Raw genomic sequence first — 23,594 nt, 5'->3', positions numbered from 1 at the left:
ACTTCAGTCTAATTTGGATTTAATAGTTTTAAAACATTTTGCTAGCAGAACTGTTTGCTTAAAAATAATGAAAACTGACAGCAATGACAACAAACACCTGCAGAAGCTTAAGGTTCTTTCTAGACTCAAATACCTGATAGTGTCAACAACTCAATTCATTTCAGCCAGGAACTGGTTGTAGAATTCAATACGTTAATTGCTTTCATTCTGTCTCTAAAGCCTCTCTTCATGCTAGAGTTAAAACTGCAAGAGCAGAAAGGAAAGTGCATCTTCAAGTGTATTTTTTTATTTCATTTTAGGAAAGCTCTGACCACTTAGACTTTTGAGTTTGTACGTTCTAAAAAATATTTTTTGTATTTTTGTATTGTATGTGTAATCTTTTTTCTTTGAAGTCTGATGCAGTTGAATACCTGTAACTATTTTCTTTAAAAGCCTTGTTATAAACGTAACATAAAAATGTATACATTATTTTTTTTTCCATAGCAGAAATCTTTGGTTTATTTAAAAAAAAAAAAAACAACACCAAAACTGACCTGGGCATTATTGGAGCTAGGCAAGACAAAATGAAGTGTTTTGCTTTTTGACTTATTTTTATTACATGTGGTTCTACTTGTCCGAAGAAATGCCCATCAGGTAGTAGTAAGTCACAGTGAATAGCTAGTTATCTTGCTCCTTAGCAGTTACTTGATACCTTCTCAGTCACTTGTGTTGGGAGAAAGCAAAAGGGGGCTTGTGGTAAGAGGATGATCAAGACCTATTCATTCTTATTTAACTTACTGTCAACCATGTCTTCCACATCTTTGGCTGAAGTAGACATTGATTTCAAGTTTTGTGGTACTTCAGCTCAGAATCCTTTAAGAGACCGCTAGGCAGAACAGCAGATATGCTAGGATATAGCTTTCACGTAAGTCACATAGCAAGAGTTATATTTATCTTATTTACTTGCATGGTCAATGAACGTAATCCTACCCCTTGTGAGAGACTGCAGCAACTTCTAGATCTGAGTTGGAGGTAAGCAGAGAGCCTATCTCACTCCAGGTATGAGTTCTACTTCCTTCTCAGTGCTGTGTGGAAGAAAATCAAGTCAGGATTGCCTAAATCCACTCAGGAGAATGAGTGCCTAACAAGTTTGATTTTATAACGACAAAGGTGTCTGTTTAATGTAGGGCCTGATGCAGGAAAGAACTAATCTGAAAAGAATTGTCAAGGAAAATGTTAGCTAGAACTTCACTTGAAGTTCTGCATTTCTATTACAGTAGTCATAATCTTTGAATGAATATAGTAGTATTGGGGAGATATTTTCAGATTTTTTTTTTAAATTAGAAAATCAGGAATTCTAAAACTCATTGTAAGCTACCTTATTTAGCTATCTTAAGTGCTTCCAGGGCATTTGCAGAGACAGCTGCCTGGTATAGCGAGGTATGTATACCTATGAGTGGTTGAAATGTGTATCCATGCAGCTTGTGTAGTTTTAACTCAGAAGGCTTTTGCTTGCTTATCAGTAAAGCTTTACTTAGCACCTGAGCAGCTTGTATCTTCACCTAACATCCTGAATATTTTGCAAATAGTTATCCAGTAGCCTTTTCCATGCCACCCTATGGCCAGAATGCATTTGAGCCTGCTGCTTCATGTCTGGGTTGTCAGCGTATCCGAGCTCATCTAATGCTAACTGTATGCAAAGAAATAATAATAGTGCAGTCAGCCACTAGTGATGGTTTCAAGCGCTGTCGGTGCAGCCCCTTACAAATTTAATTTCATTCCTTTAAAAGCACAGGAGGTACGTTGTCCAGATTCTCAGAATCTATACTTAATCAGCAGAGTGAGATACCTGAGCAGTCTGTCTGTAAGGTAACCCATAATGCTATTTGAACTTCGTGGGTTTACTCCCATGTTGTAGATTACCTAATTACAATATTCAGCCAACTTTGACCAAAACAACTATTGTGTTGTAGTGTGTCCACTGGGGCAGTAGCTACTGTTGCATTCAGGCCCCTTGCACTTAATCACTGCCAGGTGTGCTGAATTCCATATGCTGTGGGTAGTTTTATTGAAGCTTTCCTTGTGAGGAGACTTTGAGAAAAGTCGGTGTTTGTGGAAAATAGTTGCTTCTGCTTCCTGAAGAGGCAAACTGAGTTTTTAAACTACTGGAAATCACTGGTGTCACAACAACTCTTTTTAGGCTGCTGCAAGATAAGAACATAATTATGGTTGGAGGAACAACTGAATTTTGGGAAGACTTTGTGGCTGCATATTTAGTGGCCTTAAAAGGTGTTCTGCAAAAGTGTGTTTTTCTTTTTTAATTGTTTTTTAACACCCTGTGAACTGGGGAATGTCATGAAGGTCGTACAGAAGGGAAGGTTACATTCCAAAATCAGTGTGATTTGTCTAGTTCCCATGCCATGAGATGCTAGAATAACATAAAGCGAGTTGCTAGTTGTCCAATTTTTCACTTGATCCTATTAATACATTCCTTATTTTTTCTTTTTTATTAATAGAGGGATCTTCCACTGTTCTTTAACTGCTGCATATTCACATCTTAAAAATTACATTGTTTACTTATAACCTTGCTACGTTTGTGTTTATGAATTTCCATGTAAAAGTTGGGCATGATAGGAGTCCAAGCAAGGGATTTAGTTACCAAAGTAAACCTTTAAACTACAGCGCATGCTTTTTGCAGTATAGATCTGTATATGCAAGCTACCCTTTAGAGGGGCCATGGTTGTCACAGCTAGCAATTAAAATACGAACTTTCTGATCCAGTTACATACAGTGAGATCTTAAAAACCTTTGCTAATCTTGTGACATCTTTTTTATTTTGGATTTCCTAATGAAACAGATGCACAGATGAAGTGCTTGTGTTTTTGTAGGGAGAGCTTTGCTGAAGGTTGAAGTCATGAGCTTGTGTTAATACTTTCCCTGAAGTATGAACATAATAATCTAAAGTAACGCAAGTTATAATAAAGGCATAACTGTCACTCCTTCTCTCCCCCAGCTTTCCATAATTTGTAGTCATAGTCATTATGTGTAAGTGGTGGTTGATTCCTAGTAGGTTGTTATAAAATGGTAATTCTGCCTTTGCTTTTGTGAAAGAAGTCTAACTGTAGTAGCCTTTCATGTTCATACATACACCTTAGCATTGCAAACACAGAACAGTAGTCATGAAACTGGCAAATATCTTAGGATATTAACACTAACTTGCGCTACTGCACAGATAATAACAATGCTGATGCTGGTATTTATATTTATAAAGCAGAGCCCTCTTACTAAGAATATTACCCTTAAATAAAGCCTTTCATATGGGGGCAAGATTGAACAGCATTACTGAGCTTGCTGAAAAGCCACAGTAGACTTGTGAAGATATTTGAAAATAACCTGAGCTTGAGGGTAGTGACAGAAGTCATTCCAGGCCTTTGACCATCTTATAGTTTAAAAAAAAAAAACAAACAAAACCAGACAATAGCTAGAAAGCTGTCATGGGAACAGGTCTCAATGGAGAACTGCTTGATAGGTGCTAGCTTCCCAACAGCCATTGGCAGCAGCAGCTGACCTAACCTAATGGTTACCCTATTACATGCATACATCAGCTATTCACAGCTCTTCATTAACAGCCACGAATGATGTGGTTCTTGCTCAAATGGAAAGAAAAGGGGAAAAAATTATCCACGACTTTTTTTTTTTTTTAAAAACTACAATTGCATCCCCTTTTGAATAGCATTTGTTCAGTGGTAGGCCACATTACTTCTTCAGTACACAGCCTTTTGAAGCCCCCATTTTGGTTTAACTATATATTTCCAGTGTAACCTAGTTACCTGTATAGGTTTGCAGAGGAGTTAATATGCTAAAACACTAAATATTAATATGCACAAGTCTTACCATTTCCCGTAGTGATCAGGATGAACCACAAACCAACAACAAAAAAAAGACCAACCAAAAAAAAAAAAAAGGCTTTTCTGCAACGCTGATGTTGCCTTAAAGTTGCTCCTGAGAGGCTAGGAGGCATCTGTACAACTCATCCTTCAGCCAGGTGGGTGACTGGAGGACAACTGCCCAGAGCAGAGGCTGAGACAGAAGTGCTGTGTGATGCTGCCTCCTGGGTGTCAGTGTTGTACAGAGAAATAACCTCTTAACTAAAAGTGTTAGAGCTGCGTATCAGGAGAGTCAGTGGATGAGGAAAGGGCCCCCTTTACCACCATGTGTTGCAGCCAAATTAATCCCAATGTGAACATACAGTGTTTTGTTAACATCATGCTTTAGTAGATTGATGTTCTAACAGTGGAGGTTTTCCTTTCCTTGTACGAGTTAATTTAAGTAAAATTTAATAGTAGGTAGTACTATGTAGAAAACCTCTGACTATAATATAAAAGGGGAAATACTGAAGAGGAATGAACAACATTGTAACACTTTTTTCCCCCTGAAAAAAAAGTTGCTTAAAAGAGTAATTCATGGCAAAGCTTAGTTTATTTAATGACAGAAACCATAACTTTATACATCTAACACTAAATAAAAACAGCATAATGTACAGATCAAATTATATACAAGAGTTTATCACTATACTTTATAAATGGACAGGTCTCATGAACTTTATTTAAAAAAATGAAATTAAATATAAACTGCATATTTGCAGTCTGACATTAAAGAGGTTGCGGAAGCATAGTAAGCATCTTAAATTAATAGCTTAGGATATCTAAGGAAAAACATAAGGCAACCTCAGAAATACAGGAACAGCAAAGCTAACAACAATACTCCCTACTAACCTCATGCCCTTCTGAAAGATGAGGCACAGTATTCAGTGTTCAGCTTTGATATTCCTGGTTGAGTTCTGTTTGTGAAACAAACTGTTATTGTTTTTAAATGGCAGGCTATCAAGTCAGTTGAAGTATTTCTACAGTGGGGAACAAGGCTCTGAAATTCATTTTCGCTTCTGTTTCCTACCATGTATTGGGCAAATAAATAAATGCACCAAAGATTAAACTGAGGTGCTAATAATATTCTTTTTAAGGTAACACACTAAATATACAAATAATGTTCTAGCACTATTTACAGCTGTTTTCCCTTGCAATTTCATCACTTAATACATAATTATTTGTAAGATACAAACACTGGAATAAGTTTTAAAGATTATCTAGCAGTCTATTAAATCTTTTTCCATCATAGTGGTAGTAAGAACAGTTACTTTACCTATGTGTTTGTTGTTTTTTTTTTTTTTTTCATTTTAAGCAGGATGGCTATCTCAAGATTCTTGACCATACAAAAGTTCAGAAGTTATAGCTAGCAGTTTGTGTTTCTTTTCTTCTTCAAGTATTCATTTTAGCTTTACTCAGTTGGGTAACTAGAAAAGAACACAGTTGTAAAGGGCTGCAGGATGTATAAATAATGACGTGACTTCTGTGCAGGACAACATTCACTTTTGAAGTAGTCATCCACAGATTAATTCAAATCTGAGGCAGGAACTCAAGCTACCTTAAAATTTCAACAACTGCTTATCTACGGGTTTGCAAAATATAAAAAGAACAATTCATTCTGTAGCTTAGTAGGCAGATACTCAAATAGTTAAATATGATGGAAGGCAGATTCAAAGGAGGTGGTTACTTCATCATGGATTTTGCTTAAATTTTGCTTAGTGAATCAGTTTCATGGGTTATAGCATTATATGCATACGATTTTAGTGACCCCCCAGCCCTTCTGGCTCCTTGGATACCCTGCTGCTGTCAAAGTTGGAAAGCATTTGATAATGCTATAGAGACTGAGAATAATTTAAAAGAATACACTTCTGGTTATTCATGTGTCTAGCACGTTCCATGATCTCCTGAGTAACACTTATTTTAAAAAAAGCAATTAAAAAACCAACAACAATTAAAGGACCCACACCTTGACATGTGCACTGTACATAGTATTAAATCAGCTTGGTCAAGCATGGCTGTGATTCATGCTTACTAGCAGGGAAATCTAGTAAGGATTTTTTCCATCAATGTGATACAACACTGAGTTATTAGCTTGCCTTAGAAGTATTTGTTAGAGCATCTGTAATAAGGTCATCTGGAGACTCTTGTAATTTTGAGACAAATTCTTACCTGATGCTAAGACTTTCATAGTTCTTTCCTCTGACATGGCTGTGTCCCCCATTTGGGAATTACTAGAGCTCCTCCCTTCAATGATATAATACAAGATCAGTTCCTAACTAGTGGGACTTGAGCACACTTTTATGCCTCTTCTCACAAAAACATGCCATTATACTCCTTCAATTAAAAGTTTCTGCATCACATTTAATTCTAAAATATAAGCATCCAGCATTAGGTTGCCTGCTTTGGGTATGTATGTATAACATAGACAGTAGGTTCCTTTACACAACTGACCACCATTAACCTAAACATAGCTGTGCATGGAGGATGAAGTATAAGCTCCTCTCACAAATAAACAGTTTACTTACAAAAGTTGTCTCCCTTCACTAGGATATCCTCTAGAGAACTTCAGTTCCTGATCTCAGGGTACGACATCCTCAGACTTCTGGAACCCCTCCCCTCATTGTTTTGCTGAACCATGGACCTGCCCCCAGTGATCTGGAATTTAAACAAGTTCTTCAAAACTAGGATTCACTAATTGCAGATGGTGCACCTGCCTAAAGACAAAAGCCTCAGATTTTGTCACGTAAAGCACGCACTGCATGAAACACTCCACCATTCCCTTGTTTTAGGGAGTAAAGAGATGAAACCCTATGTTGGTCATTCACTCACAAACTTGATGAAATGTAAAAATGAGTAAAAAATGCTACCAATTGTACATTTCTAGATTTTAGTGCAGCCACTTCATAGATTTTTTAATTTACAGCATGATACTCCATGACACAGGAAACATTATTATCCCAACAGTTTTTTTAAATAGTTATGACCAGTGCAGATATCTTAGCCGTCAAAGCCTTGGACTACACTGAAGCATCTTAACTTTTGCCCTGTAATGCATCGTGCAATATTTCATAACCAAGAAATTCAGTACTGGAGATTAATGGTGTGAGTAGGTATCTGTAAGCCTCAGATATCCAGTTAATATTTAGCTATCACATATCGTAAGACCTCAGTCTCCTTGCTCTTTCTTATGTGCTGTGTTCACTCTGTCTCTGCAACGTGGGCTACTTCTACCTCTACAGTTTCCATGGCCTGTGTGACTTCTGCTATTTTCTGTCCTTGCTGTTGTGCCAGTACGTAATTTACCACCTGCATGATGCTTTGGTCAGAAAGAGTGGAGACTGATGTACATTCTTCAGTAGCTGCAACCGCTTCAATCGCTTCAAGTGTGTCTCCTGTCACTACCACAGTCTCAATCTCCTCACCACCAACGCTAATTTCAGTTTCTTGTTCCTGCATGTCTGCTGCTAAAATGCTGATGGCGTGCTCCACTTGTGTCCCCTGGTTATGAAACTGAAGAGTATCTTTTTCCAGCATAATTTTACAGGGAACATAGTCTCTGTGAAACTTGGTCATGTGCTTCCGCAGCGTCCGGGCGTCTATGTAAGCCTCGTTGCAGACTGGGCAGACATATGGCCGTTCTCCAGTATGCGTCCTTACGTGACGCTTCAGGGAACGCGCGTCAGCCCAGGCTACTCCACAAGTTAGACATTCAAATGGCTTCACACCTGTTTTCAAATGGGAGGCAAAGAAAAAAAATGACCATCAGCATTTATAAGTATATATGAATGATGGTGAGAAGCAACAGGGAGGACAGTAGTATAAAAGCACAAAGAAATGATACACGTATTACAAGTTTTTCCAAGCAAGAAAATCATCTTACTTACCATTTCTGTACTACAGTATAAAATAAGGGTAACAACATTAAATGGTACGACTTTCCTTTCCACAAGTGCTCTGCGCAAACTAATGTCTTCTCAATTTCTTTTTAACATTCCTTTTCATGCAGTTTGATGCACTACTTTAAGTGCATAAAGCTTAATGTAAAACTAAGGCATCACAGGCAAAAACAATTTACTTCTGAAACCATCTTTTACTTAATTAGAACATGTCACATTCCTAGTCACACCTTATTTCTGTAAATCTTTCTATACACCTCTCAACAAATCAGCACTTATTCTAGTTAGTTTATAAGGCCATCTACAGCTTTTTTTTTTTCCTCCTCCACACCACATATGTTCAAATTCTGCACATGGTGTTTGTATAATCTTATTCTCCCTTATAATGTGCAAATTCTGTGGCCTGTATTATCTAACGGAGCATGTGGGCGGTGACGAGCACTATTTTAACACTGGCTTTTTCTCCATAGCAGTCACTGTAAGTTTAGGCTAGGTATCCAGTATACAGGAATCACTGTATTTGGAAACAATCTCTATTCCAGTAGTTTGAGAGAGCTGTAGCAGCTTTTTAAAAGGAGATAAGCTTCAAAAGTTTTTTTTTTTTTTTTTCTGAAGATGCATCTCTGTATTATAGACTTCAAACACAGCTGGAATAACCAAATACTGAAGATCACACTTCACAGCTAAAGTAAAAATGCATATACTTTTTAAATTATAAAGTGGTTTCATAGTTCCCCCAAACATTATAAAGCTTACTACCAGTTATAAATCAAGAAGTTAACCAATTTCCAGTGGCCCTTTTTCTAAATTCAAGTCACTCTCCTGTTTGAGGAATATTTTACTAGCCATATGCAACTTTCAAAGTACTACGTGCAATTCTTTCTTTGCCAGATACTTTTTTTTTCCTATTGCTTCTAAAATAATTCTTCCATTAAAGTTCGAGAAAGACAAATGATACTGTGACTGTGTGACTACAGTTTTAGAAAGATGCCAGCAGCACTTCTGGGAATCACCACAAGAAAGTTAATTAATCAGGATAAACATAAAACTAACTGGACAATCTGTAAGAACTTCTGTGTGTTCTGCATCACGGGACACACAAAGATTCAAAGATAACCCACAGTAACCCTTTTCTTCACAATGCTTTTAGGGGTATGCAAATGCCATGACTACTTGCTTTCTACATACCTTCATGATTGTTCATGTGTCTCCTATATTCCCGGAGCTGCGTGAATTTTCTTCCGCAATGCTCACAAACTCGTTCCAGATTTTGTTTTGCTCTTCCTTTTTTACCATGTGTGGCTTTCTTTACATGCCTTCTGTACAAGGCTTTCTCATAAAATTCTTTACCACATATATTACACCTAGAGCATGTAAAATGAGAGATCATTGAAACCATTATCCTACACTTATCTTAAACTTTTTAAAATAAAAATGTACTTGAATTAATGTAGGTAAAGTTTAATGGGTATATATATAGCTTCATGACAGCTATTTCCATAATTAGAAATGCCATTGGACTGTAAAAACCACATTTTCTCTTATTAATAGCCACAAAACTTCCACTTACCATTCTAGAGAAGCAAGATTGCATACAAAGCACAACTTTACTAATTATACTTATCCTCTTATGACTTCATATGTGTTGGTCCCGGGATTGTGCCAGCAGATTACCAGTTTGACCACACTATTTGAAGTCACCCATCCACATTCTCAAGAACTCAATGCCCCAGTCAAGGTCAATCAATCAGTACTTGAACCATGGATTAGGCAGTTCCTTGGTGACTAATCTAGGGTTGTGGCATTATAATTTCTTACATTTCAGTTATTTCCTCTTACCTATAAGGGTCTGTGACAGAGTGAGACTTTACATGAGAATACCAGTCTTTCTTCCAACTATAACATTTTCCACAGAACTGGCACTGAAATGGCTTCACACCTAAGTGTTTATTCATATGCTGTCGGAGATCTCGAGCTTCATAGAAACTCTTTTCGCACCTGTAATAGCAAAGGTTGTAGCATTCTATATCAGCAAGATCTTGGTAATCCTGATTTCCAAGGCAGAGAAATTCCCTTCTGTAATGGCAACTGAACACTTGGAGAAGACCTGTAGTGTCATCAATATTGATACAAAGCACAAACTCTTTCCAAACCAGAGGAAATTAAAAGAAAGAGCAGCTTATCTGAAAATCTGGAATATCACTTGAGGACACTGCTCTGAAACATTTTTGTCTGTTATGGATGACTATATTCCTTCTGTTTTTATTATGAGGATTAATCAAAGGCAGACTGGCTGAAAGATATCAAAAAGGTATATTATATCATAGGAATTACTATGAGGGTTCTAACAGTTGTTTCCTCCCTTAACCAAAGAGGATTAAATAATAAAACAAAGATAACATATCTGGGTGGGTTTTTCTCTGTAATGCTCAAGTATATTTTTAAGAAATTAAAAAACAAATTCAGGATTCTACAAGAATGTATCTGAGATTAGTGATGTTCATTCTTTAATGTGCTGTTTGAATATGTCTAAAACTAAATTCCTGAAGTTTTTCTTCATTTATATCTTCCCATAGTGTGACTACATAAAATAACAAATTTCTCTTGATGTAAAAACTACAGGGGTAGTCCAGCCAAAGACATGCTTTATCTTTGAAAGAAATTCTGCCTTACAGACCTCTTTTTCTGCCTAATCTTCTATATCTCTTCCTCATGTATCATGATACACTGTACGACTTGAGAAAGGACAGAGTGCAGAGAAAGGCCAACAAGCAAAGTTATTCATGGACTTCTAAGTCCACTGTAGAGGATTTACATTTTGTAGCTCAACCACCTCTGGAATGAGGGAATCTCTGAATTCCAACTTAAAGTGGAATCTGAAAAGAAGCGAGCTTCCATATGAGAACGAAACTTGTAATATCACACTTCACAAAGATTGGGTACCCTGCAAAGGCAAGAAAAAAACCTTCTATGCTTTAGAGAAATTAAGTAGGTTATAGTCCCTGAGTTGCCTGAACAATTTTCTCCTAGGCTAGGAAAAACAAAAACAAAACCACCAACAGCTCCACTTCAAATGGGATTCTCAGGGAATTTTGAAGGTCTTCTCTTTGAAGGGTCTTCAAAGAGGTTGGTACTTGGTGTTCTCATGGACTGCGTATTTAGAAAATCCATTAGAGACGTATTAATTTCAGAAATAAAAAATGAACCATGACCACCATCCTCTGACACTCACACACTACTGTGATTTAATCTAATATCTACTTCTACTTTTAGCAAAGTAACTTGTGTGAAGCTTTATTTAACTGGGCCAGAAGCTCAAACTCAAGCCTGGCTGGAAGATTTACATACCAAGCCAGTGTACTAGAAAAATGAAGCCTACTTGTAGCTTAGTGAAGCTCTCTAAACCACTTGTGACAACATGAATTATATTCCTAGAATAGATCTAAACTCTAGAAGAAACAAGGGTTGTGTCTGTTTTGAAGGAGTTGAGGAATCAAAATACATTTTCATTCGAGGTGCTGATGCATCCATGACTACTGCCTTGAATATCTATTTTTAATATAACTCTCTTTCAAAACCAAAATTGTCTTCCCTGTTATGTTTGATTAACCAATTCCATCCCTGATGTGGATCCTATTAGCTTTGTTCTTTGAATTTTTGAGATCTACGTTTTTAGTACTACAAACCACTAAACAAAAACACTGCAGACAAAATTAAAATGAGGTTTCAGCATATTTAGGAAAGGAAATATTATTTGTACAGCTGTACTACCAGAGATATATTACAAATATTTTAGATATAAGTTTTCATTAATACCACAAGCTACATACAGGCAATCACAAATAGTACAGTCCCTTTTAATACCTGAGAGAGTTTTCTAGAGACCTAATTGACAGGGTGGAAATTAAGTACCATTTGTGCTTCTACAGGTTAATTGAAAGGTTCTCCTGTAGTCTGCTTGGTCATATGAAAAGCGACATGATTTGTAAACACACTACGAAACACACACTTTACAATTAGAGTTTCTGTTAAAAGTCAGTAAAGAAAAACATTTAAGTGGTCATACAAGTTTTATAATCAAGTTAAAAATAGTCAGTGAGTCTTAACCTGAATCTATAATCTAGATATTCCTGCACAGCTGTTTACTAAACATAGTGCATACTGCAGTGCATGAGTACATTACACCACAGACTTTAATAGGACATATATGCAACTGAAATTAACTATCACAGTAAAGGAAGGCAAGAGCAGGCTGAAGACCCTTTGTCTCTGACAAGCTTACCGCTCTTCTATCTGTCCTACAGGGGAGCTTTAAAACCACATGGCCACTTAGTACAGCTACAAGTGCAAACATACTCATTAAAACATAACTGTATGAAAGTAGGTAACAGTTAAAAATCCCAAGGTGTTGCTCTCCAACTCATGTATTAACAAAAGTCTAGGTATTTTTTATAACACTAATGTTTTACAAATCTCACTGAAGGCCAATGAACTTTTGTTCTATAACCAGGATTTGCTTTTCATCTTTAAGAAAAAAGGACAAAAAATACCCCAACAACAAACCAAAAGAACAAAACACCATAGCAACTAACAACTTACTGAGTACACTGATATCCACGAACTTCAGGCTTTGGCTGGTGTTTCTTTATGTGTTTACTGAGTCCTGATGCCCTGTGGAAAGACTTTCCACAGATGGAGCAAAGGTACTTGGATTCTCCTGACAAAAAACAAAAGCAAACAAGTTACAAAGCCTGGCCTCCATCTCTCTGGGATGCTTGGTGAGTGTTTTTTCTTCCTATGTAATTTATCTGAAGAAATCAGAGCAGTGCTGCAAAAAGAAGTTGGTTTAACTACACACAGATGGAATTTTCAAGTGTATTTTGTATGTGCCAATGTAGTCATAAACGGAAGGGAGAGGAACAACTCTGAATGACTTCACTGCATGTTTCTAAACACAGGGTACAACAGTACAGCTACTATTAGCCATGAAATGTGAACAGTTTAAAAAAACTGCTCTCTTGTGTGAAAAACAATTGCCTGTTTTCATATAATACGCAACTTCTCCAGCAATGCAGCATTGCCTGTGGGTGACTCACACCTTGAATTTGTGGAACACTACTTCAAAAGAAGAGCTTTCAACTCCAATTCATCACTTTATGAGTCTTGAGTACTAATATAAATTCTTCCACTTTTGGTACAGGCTCTTTCTTCTGATTCCTCCCAACTCAGGAAACACAGGCAACTTCTACATATTACAACATAAGTTTAAAACTGCTTGTCTTAGACAAAAGAAACAATCTTTTACATGCCAAGATCTTTCAAGATGCCAGTTTTTATAAAATTTCAGTATAAGACTTGTGAAATTAGAATACAAGTCCTATATTTCTTAGTTAAAAGTACAGCTTTTAAGGTGCTGTCCTACTGTAAAAGTTTTGAAGAAAAAGATTTTATTCCTTTGAAATGAGAGCTCTCACAGAAAATAACTAGTTCAAAGATCACACAAACGATATCCCATGAGAAAGTACACAATCTTAAAGAGCATATGACCTATTAAAATAGGAATAAATCCTGAAGCATTGCTCATGTTTAAAAATATCTTTCACTCAAGTTATTTAAAATAGCTGTGCAACAAATAATACATTCTTGCTTTATAAATGTTTTATTAGTACAAGCAGAAGTCTTGAAAAAACACACGGAGTTTCTCAGAGTTTCAACTTAGCGAGTTCTCCTCTGAAAGGATAAGACTGAAAGCATAGGTGCTCAAAAATGTTCGATTCTTGCTTATCTTTGTTGAATTCACATGATATAGGCATAAATAAGTAAATAAAGACGTAGGAACAGACTAACCACAACTCCCTGTTCTGGTATAGAATATTTCCATAATAATCTTAAACTATGATAAAACAAGCCCAAAGGAGAAATATAAATGACTAATTATGTCTAAGTCAACTGCCTGACCAGGATGAAAAACTACTTTCTTTTTAAATGGTTCCTTTGACATTAAAGAACCACGCTAAAGTTCACCAGCGCACAAAAGCCACCCAAAGCAATTCTCACTACTTACCAGTATGAATGCTCATATGTTCCTGAAGACTTCTTTTAGTGACAAAGGACTTCTCACACAAGTCACACTGGAACTGTTTCTGTACTTCATGGAGAGCTAAGTGCATTTTTAATCCATGCTTATATGTAAAGGTCTTTCCACAAACCTAAAAGAAAATCCAGATCCAAAAGAGGACAAAAAAAACACAGAATATTTAAACAGATTAGCTTTGAAAACCTGTTAGCTCCAAACACAATATCAACTCCTGTATTTCTTAGGAACAAGGATGATCAAGCCTATGATTTCTCACCAGTAGTAAAAACAGTCTGTTAAAAAAGAACACTCAAGCAAAGACATTTTCTAGACATAGGAGTATTAAATTCCATGATTTAAGCTTCTAGTTGAATTCTAGTTTACAGTCTCCAACTACAAGAAATTTCATCAGCAATGTTACGTTATTTTTTCCCATTGTGAAATGACCTAAATTAACCTAACTTGTAGGATAGAGGGTCAATACTAAAATATCAAACACATTACTGACGTGATTACAAAGTAAAAGAACTTTTTCTTTACCTTGCATGCATGTGGTTTTACACCTGTATGTTTGAGCATATGTATCCTGAGAGAATAGAGCTTAGGTAGAGTTCTGCCACATATATCACATACAAATTCCCGTTTAGTTCTCCCTTTCACTGAAGACATGCCTGTCTCTTCTACGCTAGAAGCTGCAGTGTTCACTTCAGTCTTCCGTGTGTGTCGGACAAGATGAGCTCGTAGGGAGGCACCATACTGGAATTCTTTTTTACACAACTAGGAAAGAAAACATTACAACTTTAATTTGCATGCAATATTTCAAAGCTATTTCAAAAAAGGTAAATCAAAGATTTTAAATATAGTAATCTGATTACATAGGTCTGTAATTTGACTCCAACAGACTTTTTTTTCACGTTAATTAACAGAATTACATGTTGGCTTTTTAAGGCTACTGACAGAGCCGTTGATCACTTCCCAGTAAGGAAGTAACTTCCAGGATAATCTAAATACAATTGTAAATTTACCAGTAAGGTTAAAAGTAAAGCCCACCCAGTACCATGAGCAGCACGGGCACTCTCATGCCACATGATGCTATCAGGCCATGTGGCTGCACTACATTTTACCCATTTAGATCAAGGCTCTGTCCGTCTCTGAAATCCGTAAAGAAAATAAATGCTAAATACTAAAAGATACAAGAAAAATAATTACTAATGTCATTATTGAATGAATTTTAATAGCAAGGTTTACAGACAAAAAAAACTTACTGGGCATTTATAATCTTTAGATCTTTCATGTTTTAGTGTGTGCATTATAAGCGCATAGCGCCGCTGGAACACCATTCCACACTCCGTGCATTTGTGCTGAGCTTCTACTTCATTATTTTCTGTGGTCTCTCTTTTGGGCTGTTTCATTTTTTTCCCTCTCTGTACCAGCTTCATGGCAACCTAAATTGGAAAAACATAACCAGTGAATGAACTTTACTTTCAGAAACATGAAATACAATGTAGTCAGTGATAAAAGCTTATGTTTCTTCATGTTACAGTAATATCACCCAATCTTGCTTAGTTTATGTAGCCACTGGAAAGTTAAGCCTTTTTAGATCACTGAAAATCCAGAGAGATTATGGTAAGAAAAATGGTCTTCTTTTACAACCACAAGCTGACTATAATTATAGACAGACAACTTACTACTTCAGAGCCAACTAGCCCTCCCTGAGTAACTGGCTAAACGCAAGCTAAGTGATAGTTAGAGAGGAACCACAAATACTTCCAGTCATAACTTCTATAAAATGTTTCCAACCACGTCCTTCACTTCAACTTTCCTTTTCAAGACTTATTTCAGAAGTTATCAAATTAGACAAAAGAAGTCGCCTAATACATTCTTACCAGCCAGCAAGAACAGAGTTGTTAAATATGTGTAAAAAAAATTGACAGTATTTAAGCAAAGCTCTTTCCAGTTAAGGGCATTCCAGCTTTAATGTTTGTGTGAGGCAGTACTGACAGTGCTACCTTGAGCTGGTAATCTCATTTTCCTTTGCAGAAACTTACTGTCAATTCTTTAAAATCCATAGTTTAGGTGATCAGGCTGAAATTTCTTGTATCAGGTATCTCCCCTTCAGGTTTCTGAGAATAAGGTAAGGGGAAAAAACAGTACATTGCATCCCCATTTCTTCTCCCCATTCCTTCAACAAGTGAAGCATCTAGCAATTTTTGAAAACACGCTAGCCTTTCCTTGTCTCACACAAATAAACTGAACACAGGGACAACATTTTCAGACTCTCTTATGTCTTGCCGTTGCTCTGAAAAGTTATGCAAACTTGGCCAAATTAGGAAGCCGCAAAAATCATTTTGTCCAGTAGATGATTAATAAGAGCTTGGAAAATAACCCATTCATGCAAAGCATGCTTTATCCCCAACATCTCCATGCCAACAGCAATTATGCTAATTCAAGTCAGCAGCATTTCCTTGCAATTTCTCTTTACTGTTATTCTTCCAGGATCAAAACTAGGAACTCAAGAAGGAGCGTCTATTTTCAAATGCTTACACAACATCCAGTGTCATGGTAGGAGTTGAGGGTAGCGTAAGACAAAAAGGTGAAAAATTATGAGATCAGTTATGAAAGCAGAAACCTATTCCTAATTCCAATTCTGAGCAATTATCTAAAACATTTTTTTCCCAATGTGGATGCTGTCTGGAGACCTTCTCTATCAAGGGGAGGGATTTAAAAACTGAAGTAAGTTAACAGGAGCTGCTCCTGAAAGAGCTCCCCCTCCCAAAACAGAGAAACAGAAGTCACAAATTGGGTGCTTAAATATTTGGACTGTGCTAGTTTTAACATCCAGTCTTTACACTGACCAGAGGTAAAAGGAGACTAATGCTACAATTTCTATCTACAAGGGTAACAATTTATACCTCTCAGAGCAGATGGGTGGACCTACTATTTAAATGCTTCACAGAACACCTCTGGAAAGCAACAGTTCTTTGTAACGTTTACGGCCTCTGGGAGGAGTGACGCAAAGCCTACTCTCACAAGATTGAACGAACTAGTGCTCTGTGTGGTGAATGCCACCCATCTACTGGCACTAGAAGAGAAAAGGCTCCTGAAAGACAAATAAGACTGATGTTTCATTAAAAAGTAAAAAAAAATTACTAAGCTTTTATAACATCTGAATGCTTTTAATATCAGTAATCTTTGGACATTTTTTTTTTTCCATTAAACAAACTAATCCCAATCTAAGGGTAGCAGCACTGGATTGTTATGATTTATGACTATGTCTTAAGATCTACCCAGGACACCAGACTATTTTCAAGTCTTAATAAATGTAGAGCTTCATTTCCGTAATCGATCAAGATATTCTTGTATTTGTCTGTCACTGACATACAGACATGACAGCTAAGAAATTGCCAGATCATTAAGAATTTTAGGGAACAGGTAACACCTGCTGTCCAGACATGAAAAGCTATGATGGAGGTATTCAAGCTAGGCTAAAAATACCAAATGTTCTAAAGGTCTCCAGTCTGGAAATAATTTTTTTTTTTTTTTTTTTTTTTTTTGCACAAGCGTCACATCTTAGATGTTACTTCGGTTTGCAGTAATGTTGATTTCTCAAAAAAGAAAACACTTAAAGCATTTGCCAGACAACGCTTGGAAATGGGAAAGTCTTTTCAGACTGGTGTGGAAACAGGATGATTACTGCCAACAGGCTTAAACAGAGATAGAATACCTGCTGTATTGCAGATTTTGGATTTGTCTTTCTGTTTTGCAGTTTTTTTTCGATTCCTTTATGCAATCTGATATATCCACCTTCACTAACAGAACGCTGGCGAAGCTTGCTTTTATAAGTATCATCCTGGCTGGAAGCCATGCTTTCTGGTTGCGAAGCCAAAATGCTCTCTTCTTTACTTTGCCTGCCATGTTTTTGCCTGAGCATTTCCGAGGAGTCTTCAGAAGCAGTCTCTACATTTGCTTTACAGCTTTCATTTAGATCCATTTCCATTTGACCGTCTGTGTCCACGGCTTCCACAACTGATGGCTCAGCCTGTCTGACAGACACAGTGCTGTTTGAAATGTTCTCCACCAGCTCTATTTTGATAAAATTTTCAGTTGTTTCACACTGCTCCAAAGGCTTTGCAAGATCATCAGGAGTGGCCTCTGCTGGCTCTGGGGGCAGGAGGTGAGGCTGGGGTGCTGCTGCCTCCTCTGGCCCAGCAGAGGAAGGAGCTCCATTCACAACTGCTGTCACTTCATGGGCTGCCAGCTCTGCTGGTAGAGGCTGCTCAGCACCATGCAGGAGCGGCATCTCAACTCCAATCTGCTCTGCTAAACTTTGTGTTGACTCTACTGTTTGAATATCTCCCTTTTGGTACACTGTAATTTGTTTCTCTTCCATCTGTTTGTGCACGTTTTCACAGATTTCAAGAACCTCTGACATGAAGAGATGCCGGGCAAGCATGGCCACTTCCGCCATACTACAGAAGTCAAAAGTTAATTCTGAAGTATAAGCAAATTCCAAGAGTGGGAGGAAACTTGACTTGCAAAACCCTATCAGGAATAAAACAAGAGATTAGAGCAAACACTGATGACCCCCTTGTTACACCAAAATACCCCAGGACAGATACAACAGTTCATTTTTGATACAGTTAAGTTTGAAATTTAGAGTGAAACACACAAATACCATTAGAGCCCCTCCATTCAGACTCAATTCATTGTCATTTACACAAAAGCATCCTCCTTGTATATATTGTTTGTGGAAGTCAAACTCAAGACAACATTTTTGATAAGTAAGTAAAATTGAGGTAATTTCACAATAAAATTCTCAGAAAGATTGTTTCAAGATGCTAGGAGGGCCACAATGTTTTTGAAGCAGATTAATCCTAATTTAACTGAAGTCTTTCTGGGCTGCTACTTTCACAAAGTAGCCTGGAGTTAAGCAACAATTAATGCTACAGAAAAATAAGTCAAGAAAGTGGCTACTGAAAAAGATATATATACACAGATACAAATGCTTCCAAAGAAGCATTTGATATAATTTTCCACAGTTCAAAAAATCATAAATGAAATATTTAATTTGGGGGACCTTCTGGACCATCATACTAGAAATCCATTGTTCATGCATGCCTCTTGTTCATGCAAAGGCAAAGAAAGTAATGGGAAAGCAACGGAACATTTAAGTTCTGTACAATATTCTTCAAAGTTATTTTTCGAACACTGATTTTAGGATTATCTCCCATCTTTAAGGTAACAGGAGGTTTGACAAATAAACAGAAACATGTAGAGTAATGTTTTCCAGACATGAGACAATTTAGTATTTGGTCATCAAAACGGTTCTCTGAGAAGCTAGTAAACATCCCCTCTTGATGTAATCAAGCATTTGGATTATGTTCCCTTTTTTAAGGTCTGTGACTAATACAAGGAGAAAACACACCTAAGCAAGCTAAAAAATATAAATCCAAAGCTTCTCAGAAATTATGAGATGGAATTCCATGGTCAATTCAGTATGGGAGATCAAATTATGCAAAAACAAGAGTGATCATTTTAGCATGAAAAACCATACAAAATACTTTTAGATTAAAAGAGGAAAAAAAGCAAGATAAAATATTTGGTTGTCTTGAGCACTCGAAAGAGACTGAATCAAACACTGTACACCTTACTTCAGATATTATGATTTCTATCTTCGAAACCCACAACAATTCACCTGACAGATCCACTACAGCTTCATGACTAGTGACAGCTCCCTTTTCAATGAAGAGCTCTCGGAAGTACTCGCTGTTGGCTGCCAAGACAGATTTGTGAGCTTTGTACTCCTCTCCTTCAATCAGCAGAGTCACATCACAGAACTGATTGGAAAGCCTCTGCTGATTCAGTTGGTTTAAGACTGACAGACAATGTTTGGAAGATGACTGCTTCACAAGGCCCTTACTGTCAACCTGTCATAAACAACATTACGAGAACTTCATTACATTTAGACTCTGCCTTTGTAAGCATTCACACTGAAACACAGAAAAGGATTATTTGCTGCAACCATAAAAGCAGTTCAAGCCTGTACCATCTTACTATTATTCTCTCTTTTCTTCCCCCCTCAAACGTGCCAACTCTTACCCTCCCTCCAAAAAGTTAAAACAGACAACTGGAAAATTGGGAAGACATATTCAAACAGTTCTTTGGACTGTATCTTTCAATGCTACAATGTGAAACAATTTCTAGATTCAAGTCTTTACATGTCTATGAGCCCCCAGTTACCATCATCAAGAATTTCATATATATATAAATAACAGCATAATTTATTAAGGAACAGATACAGATTCCACAAGAATCTTGTGATACTTTTCTTATACTTTTGCAATTAATTTTCCCTTGGATCTTATACGTATATATAGAAATAGGGGCAATTTTATTTTCCAAAGATCATATATTATCATTGATTTCATGTCGTATGTACCAGTCACCTGTTTTCACACACCAAATATATTTATAAAAATACATCATTTTATGCAGGATTATCACAGCAATGGAAAGTAAACATACTTTTAAGAATGCGTGAACATGTAATACATTCAGATGTGAACAGCAGTACTTACAAATACAAGCTCATGCTTTGCTATTGGCTTCTTCTTCACAGGCTTTGGGGATGCAGCTGGGATCGATGCCGCATTACTCGATTCATCATCTGTTTCATTACTATCTTCATGAGATTTTGTATCCAGTCCAAGTTCCTCCAGCATTTCAGAAGGATCCGACAGAGATCTAGAGCGATCTAGCTTTTCCTGGCACTTGCTGCATTCTTTAATGTAATCTTTAACCTGCTTAAGAATACCTAAGGAAAATTAATGAAGCTTAATTAGGCTTCCAATTCTCATTCAATTTGCCTTAAATTCATAATTAAATATGTAGGTGATTAGCCAAAAGATACTAAATGATTATTCAAGAAAAATGAAGTCAGCCACCTACACCTTCTTTTTATCAGTTCTGCTTCTCATACACTTTTGTATGTCCTTACTGTAATCCACAGTTAATTTGCAATCAAATATTTAAGATCACTATATGAAGCAGAACCATCCCAGAAGGACTTTGTTTAAGCTAGAAAATAAAAAGCAATTTACACATTCACTATAAGAATCCCAAGACAATGAAAGCTGTAAATTGATCCTGCAATTAGCTCCACACAAGTGGATCTCGGTTTGTCCTCACTAAACAGGACAAGAATTGGAAGGCTTATGTAAAAGGCTTTCGCAAAACTGGGACCGACTGAATTATAGGCTATGACACTGATTTGTATTGTTAACACTGATTTAAATCAGCTGTTTAGGATTTTTGGAGTTTAAAGAAACTCCATTCCCCTCCAGTACTTGATCAGGTGTAACTGAATAATTTTAGATACTCGACAGTTCCTAAGCTTAAGGTCCTACGAGATACCAAGGCATTTTCAGCGTATAAAAGCTTTCAACTCAAATTCATTTCCATCACTAGGACGATATAAAAGCCTATAGAACCTGTGCCTCCATGCTTCAAAATCTATCACGCCTCAAAAGACTCGCCCTGCTTACAGCATTTTGTACTGTGCTACATCCCATCATTGCATATGCATCTGTGGACGGATCGGGAAAACACGGACTTGAGGCAATACGAGACTTGCCAACCCAAGACATCTGTGCCTGTTTCAGACATGTTTTATGCTTCCTTGATTCCAGCCGAAACCAGGCCTAGTTCTAAGGGTCTGCTGCCTGCAGACCCCACTGCCAACACCCTTCTCAACCCCGGGCCCCATTCCAGCTCCCTAGTTCCCAGCTACAGCCACAACAGATTGGCACCTCAAATCAACGAGATCTGGACTGGAAGGATGCGCTGCAGCTAGAGCAAACAGCCTACAACTTGAGATAGAGAAAACTGTAGCTGAAACAACAGATTTCTTACCAGTGGTTGGAAAAAAAAAAAAAAAGCAAGATAAACAGAAATTGGGCTCCAGGCAACTGAAAAGCTGGAGATTTGTTTAATGGATACCTAAGAGTAAAAATAGAGCACCAAATCCAAAGGGAATACAGGTACCAAGTTATTGGCTCAGCCAAAAGAAGGCCACAACTGGGAATTTTGGTTGTTAATACACAACTGGTTTCTAATCACTGTGACATGACTCTGGTCCCAGCTAAGGATTAGTTCCGTGTTTTCATCCTCTCATGGGAGGCAATAGAGAAATATAACGATAAGTATAAGAACTACAGTTAGTAGTGGGTCTACTATTTTAAACGTGCACACCTTCTACAAGCTAGTTGAAAAAGGATTATTATCAGGCTAAAAGTGGAACTAGATTGCATGGAAGGGATTATCATCCTACACCAAGCGTAGGAATTGAAAAATCCCTCCCTTCAGCAGGCTGTACACAACACCTGGATTATGACAGTTGCTCTCTTTATTTCCTTACAGTTACAATCATAGAATCCTACAATTGTTAAGGTTGGAAAAGACCTCCAAGATCATCTGGTCCAACTATTCTCCTACTACCAATATCACCCACTAAACCATGTCCTGAAGGGCCAGGTCCAACCTTTCCTTGAACACCCCCAGGGACGGTGACGCCACCACCTCCCTGGGCAACCCGTTCCAATGTCTGACTGCTTTTTCTGAGAAGAAACGCCTCCTCATTTCCAACCTAAACCTATTGTTTCCAACCTAAACGATGCCACTAGTGAAAACGAAGCCACATGACAATTGATGGGACAGCATGGTCTGCGTCTTAGGGACACAGCCATCAAGACTGCGAGCTCTGTGGTGGTGCTTCGTCACCGAGCAGCAATCCCCTGACCGGGGATCAGAAGGGCACAGCCAAGCCCCTCTCACCCCAAACCCAACCTACAGAAGCCAGCACGCCCCAGGCCGCCTCCACCACACCACCCCATCCCCAGACGGGACGGTGGGGCCTCTCTCTCCTCGGTGCCCCCTCACCTCTCCACCAGTACTTCTGCGAGAGGCCCTGCCAGGTCTGCAGCCGGGTGCGGTGCGCGCCGTCGGGCGCCAGGTGCGCGGCGCGGATGAGGCGTGCGCGGCGCTCGGCCTGCAGCACCACCTCCAGCTCGGCGAAGCGCTGCTGGTCCCGCTGCCGCCGCTGGTAGTAGAGGGTGCCGCCGCGCACCACGTAGCAGGCGGCCGCCTTGCGGATCTTCCTCTTGGCGTTGCCCTCCGTGCCCGGCGCGTAGGGCTCCCGCTCGTTGGTGAGGTAGCGCAGGATGGCCAGGTAGCTCTCCTCGCTCGACATGGCGGAGCGCGGAGACCCCGGCGCCAGGCCGCGGCGCGTCCCCGCGGGGCCGGGCGCATGCGGCGGGGCCCCGGGGGGGAACTGGAGTTGCGCGGCCCGCGGCGGCGGGAGGGAGGGAGAAGCGCGCGCAGCGGCGGCGGCGGAAAGACAAAATGGCTGCTGCACAAGGGGAAGTGAGGTCAGAAGCCCGCGCGCGTGGCCGGGGTGAGGGGGGAGGAGGGAGACGCGGCGGGAGGGAAAAGGGCGGTGCCGCCATCTTGGAGGCGGGCGCGGGGATGGGCGGCCATCTTAGAGGCGGGCAAGGGCTGATAGGGGGGAGCTCCCGTCAAAACTGACTCGGGAGGAGCGTGGCTGGCCACCCGCCTTCCCCTCTGTCTCTTCCCCTGTCACAAACTTGCAGGACCCCATCGAGTGCTGTGAGCACCTGCCCCCCCCCCCCGCCCCCAAGTACGAGGGATGTAGCCTCGGGTACT

At 38.7% G+C, this 23,594-nt stretch overlaps 1 protein-coding gene across 1 annotated transcript; it reads right to left on the bottom strand.

The window, feature by feature from the left end:
- Window positions 1–113: 113 nt before the first annotated feature.
- On the bottom strand, window positions 114–23,594 carry ZBTB11 (zinc finger and BTB domain containing 11). The gene is made up of 11 exons (XM_035540968.2): window positions 22,812–23,594; window positions 20,453–20,688; window positions 19,570–19,801; window positions 17,599–18,416; window positions 15,140–15,319; window positions 14,415–14,651; window positions 13,863–14,007; window positions 12,398–12,515; window positions 9,638–9,796; window positions 8,987–9,162; window positions 114–7,627 (listed from the first exon to the last, which is right to left on the bottom strand). Exons 1-11 carry the CDS (start codon window positions 23,119–23,121, stop codon window positions 7,101–7,103), a joined length of 3,138 nt encoding a protein of 1,045 aa, XP_035396861.1. The 5' UTR covers window positions 23,122–23,594; the 3' UTR covers window positions 114–7,100.

The sequence above is a fragment of the Cygnus atratus genome, chromosome 1, assembly GCF_013377495.2.
Source record: "Cygnus atratus isolate AKBS03 ecotype Queensland, Australia chromosome 1, CAtr_DNAZoo_HiC_assembly, whole genome shotgun sequence".
Classification (NCBI taxonomy): Eukaryota; Metazoa; Chordata; class Aves; order Anseriformes; family Anatidae; genus Cygnus; species Cygnus atratus.
This window is presented reverse-complemented; position numbering and strand designations above follow the sequence as displayed.

Coding starts and splice junctions, on each gene's coding strand:
- ZBTB11 (XM_035540968.2), bottom strand. CDS start 23,121: ATGTCGAGCGAGGAGAGCTACCTGGCCATCCTGCGCTACCTCACCAAC. Junction 20,689..22,811: donor GCAGAAGTACTGGTGGAGAG/GTGAGGGGGCAC, acceptor AATTTTCCTTAG/GTATTCTTAAGCAGGTTAAA. Junction 15,320..17,598: donor CAAAATCTGCAATACAGCAG/GTATTCTATCTC, acceptor TTTCCAATTTAG/GTTGCCATGAAGCTGGTACA.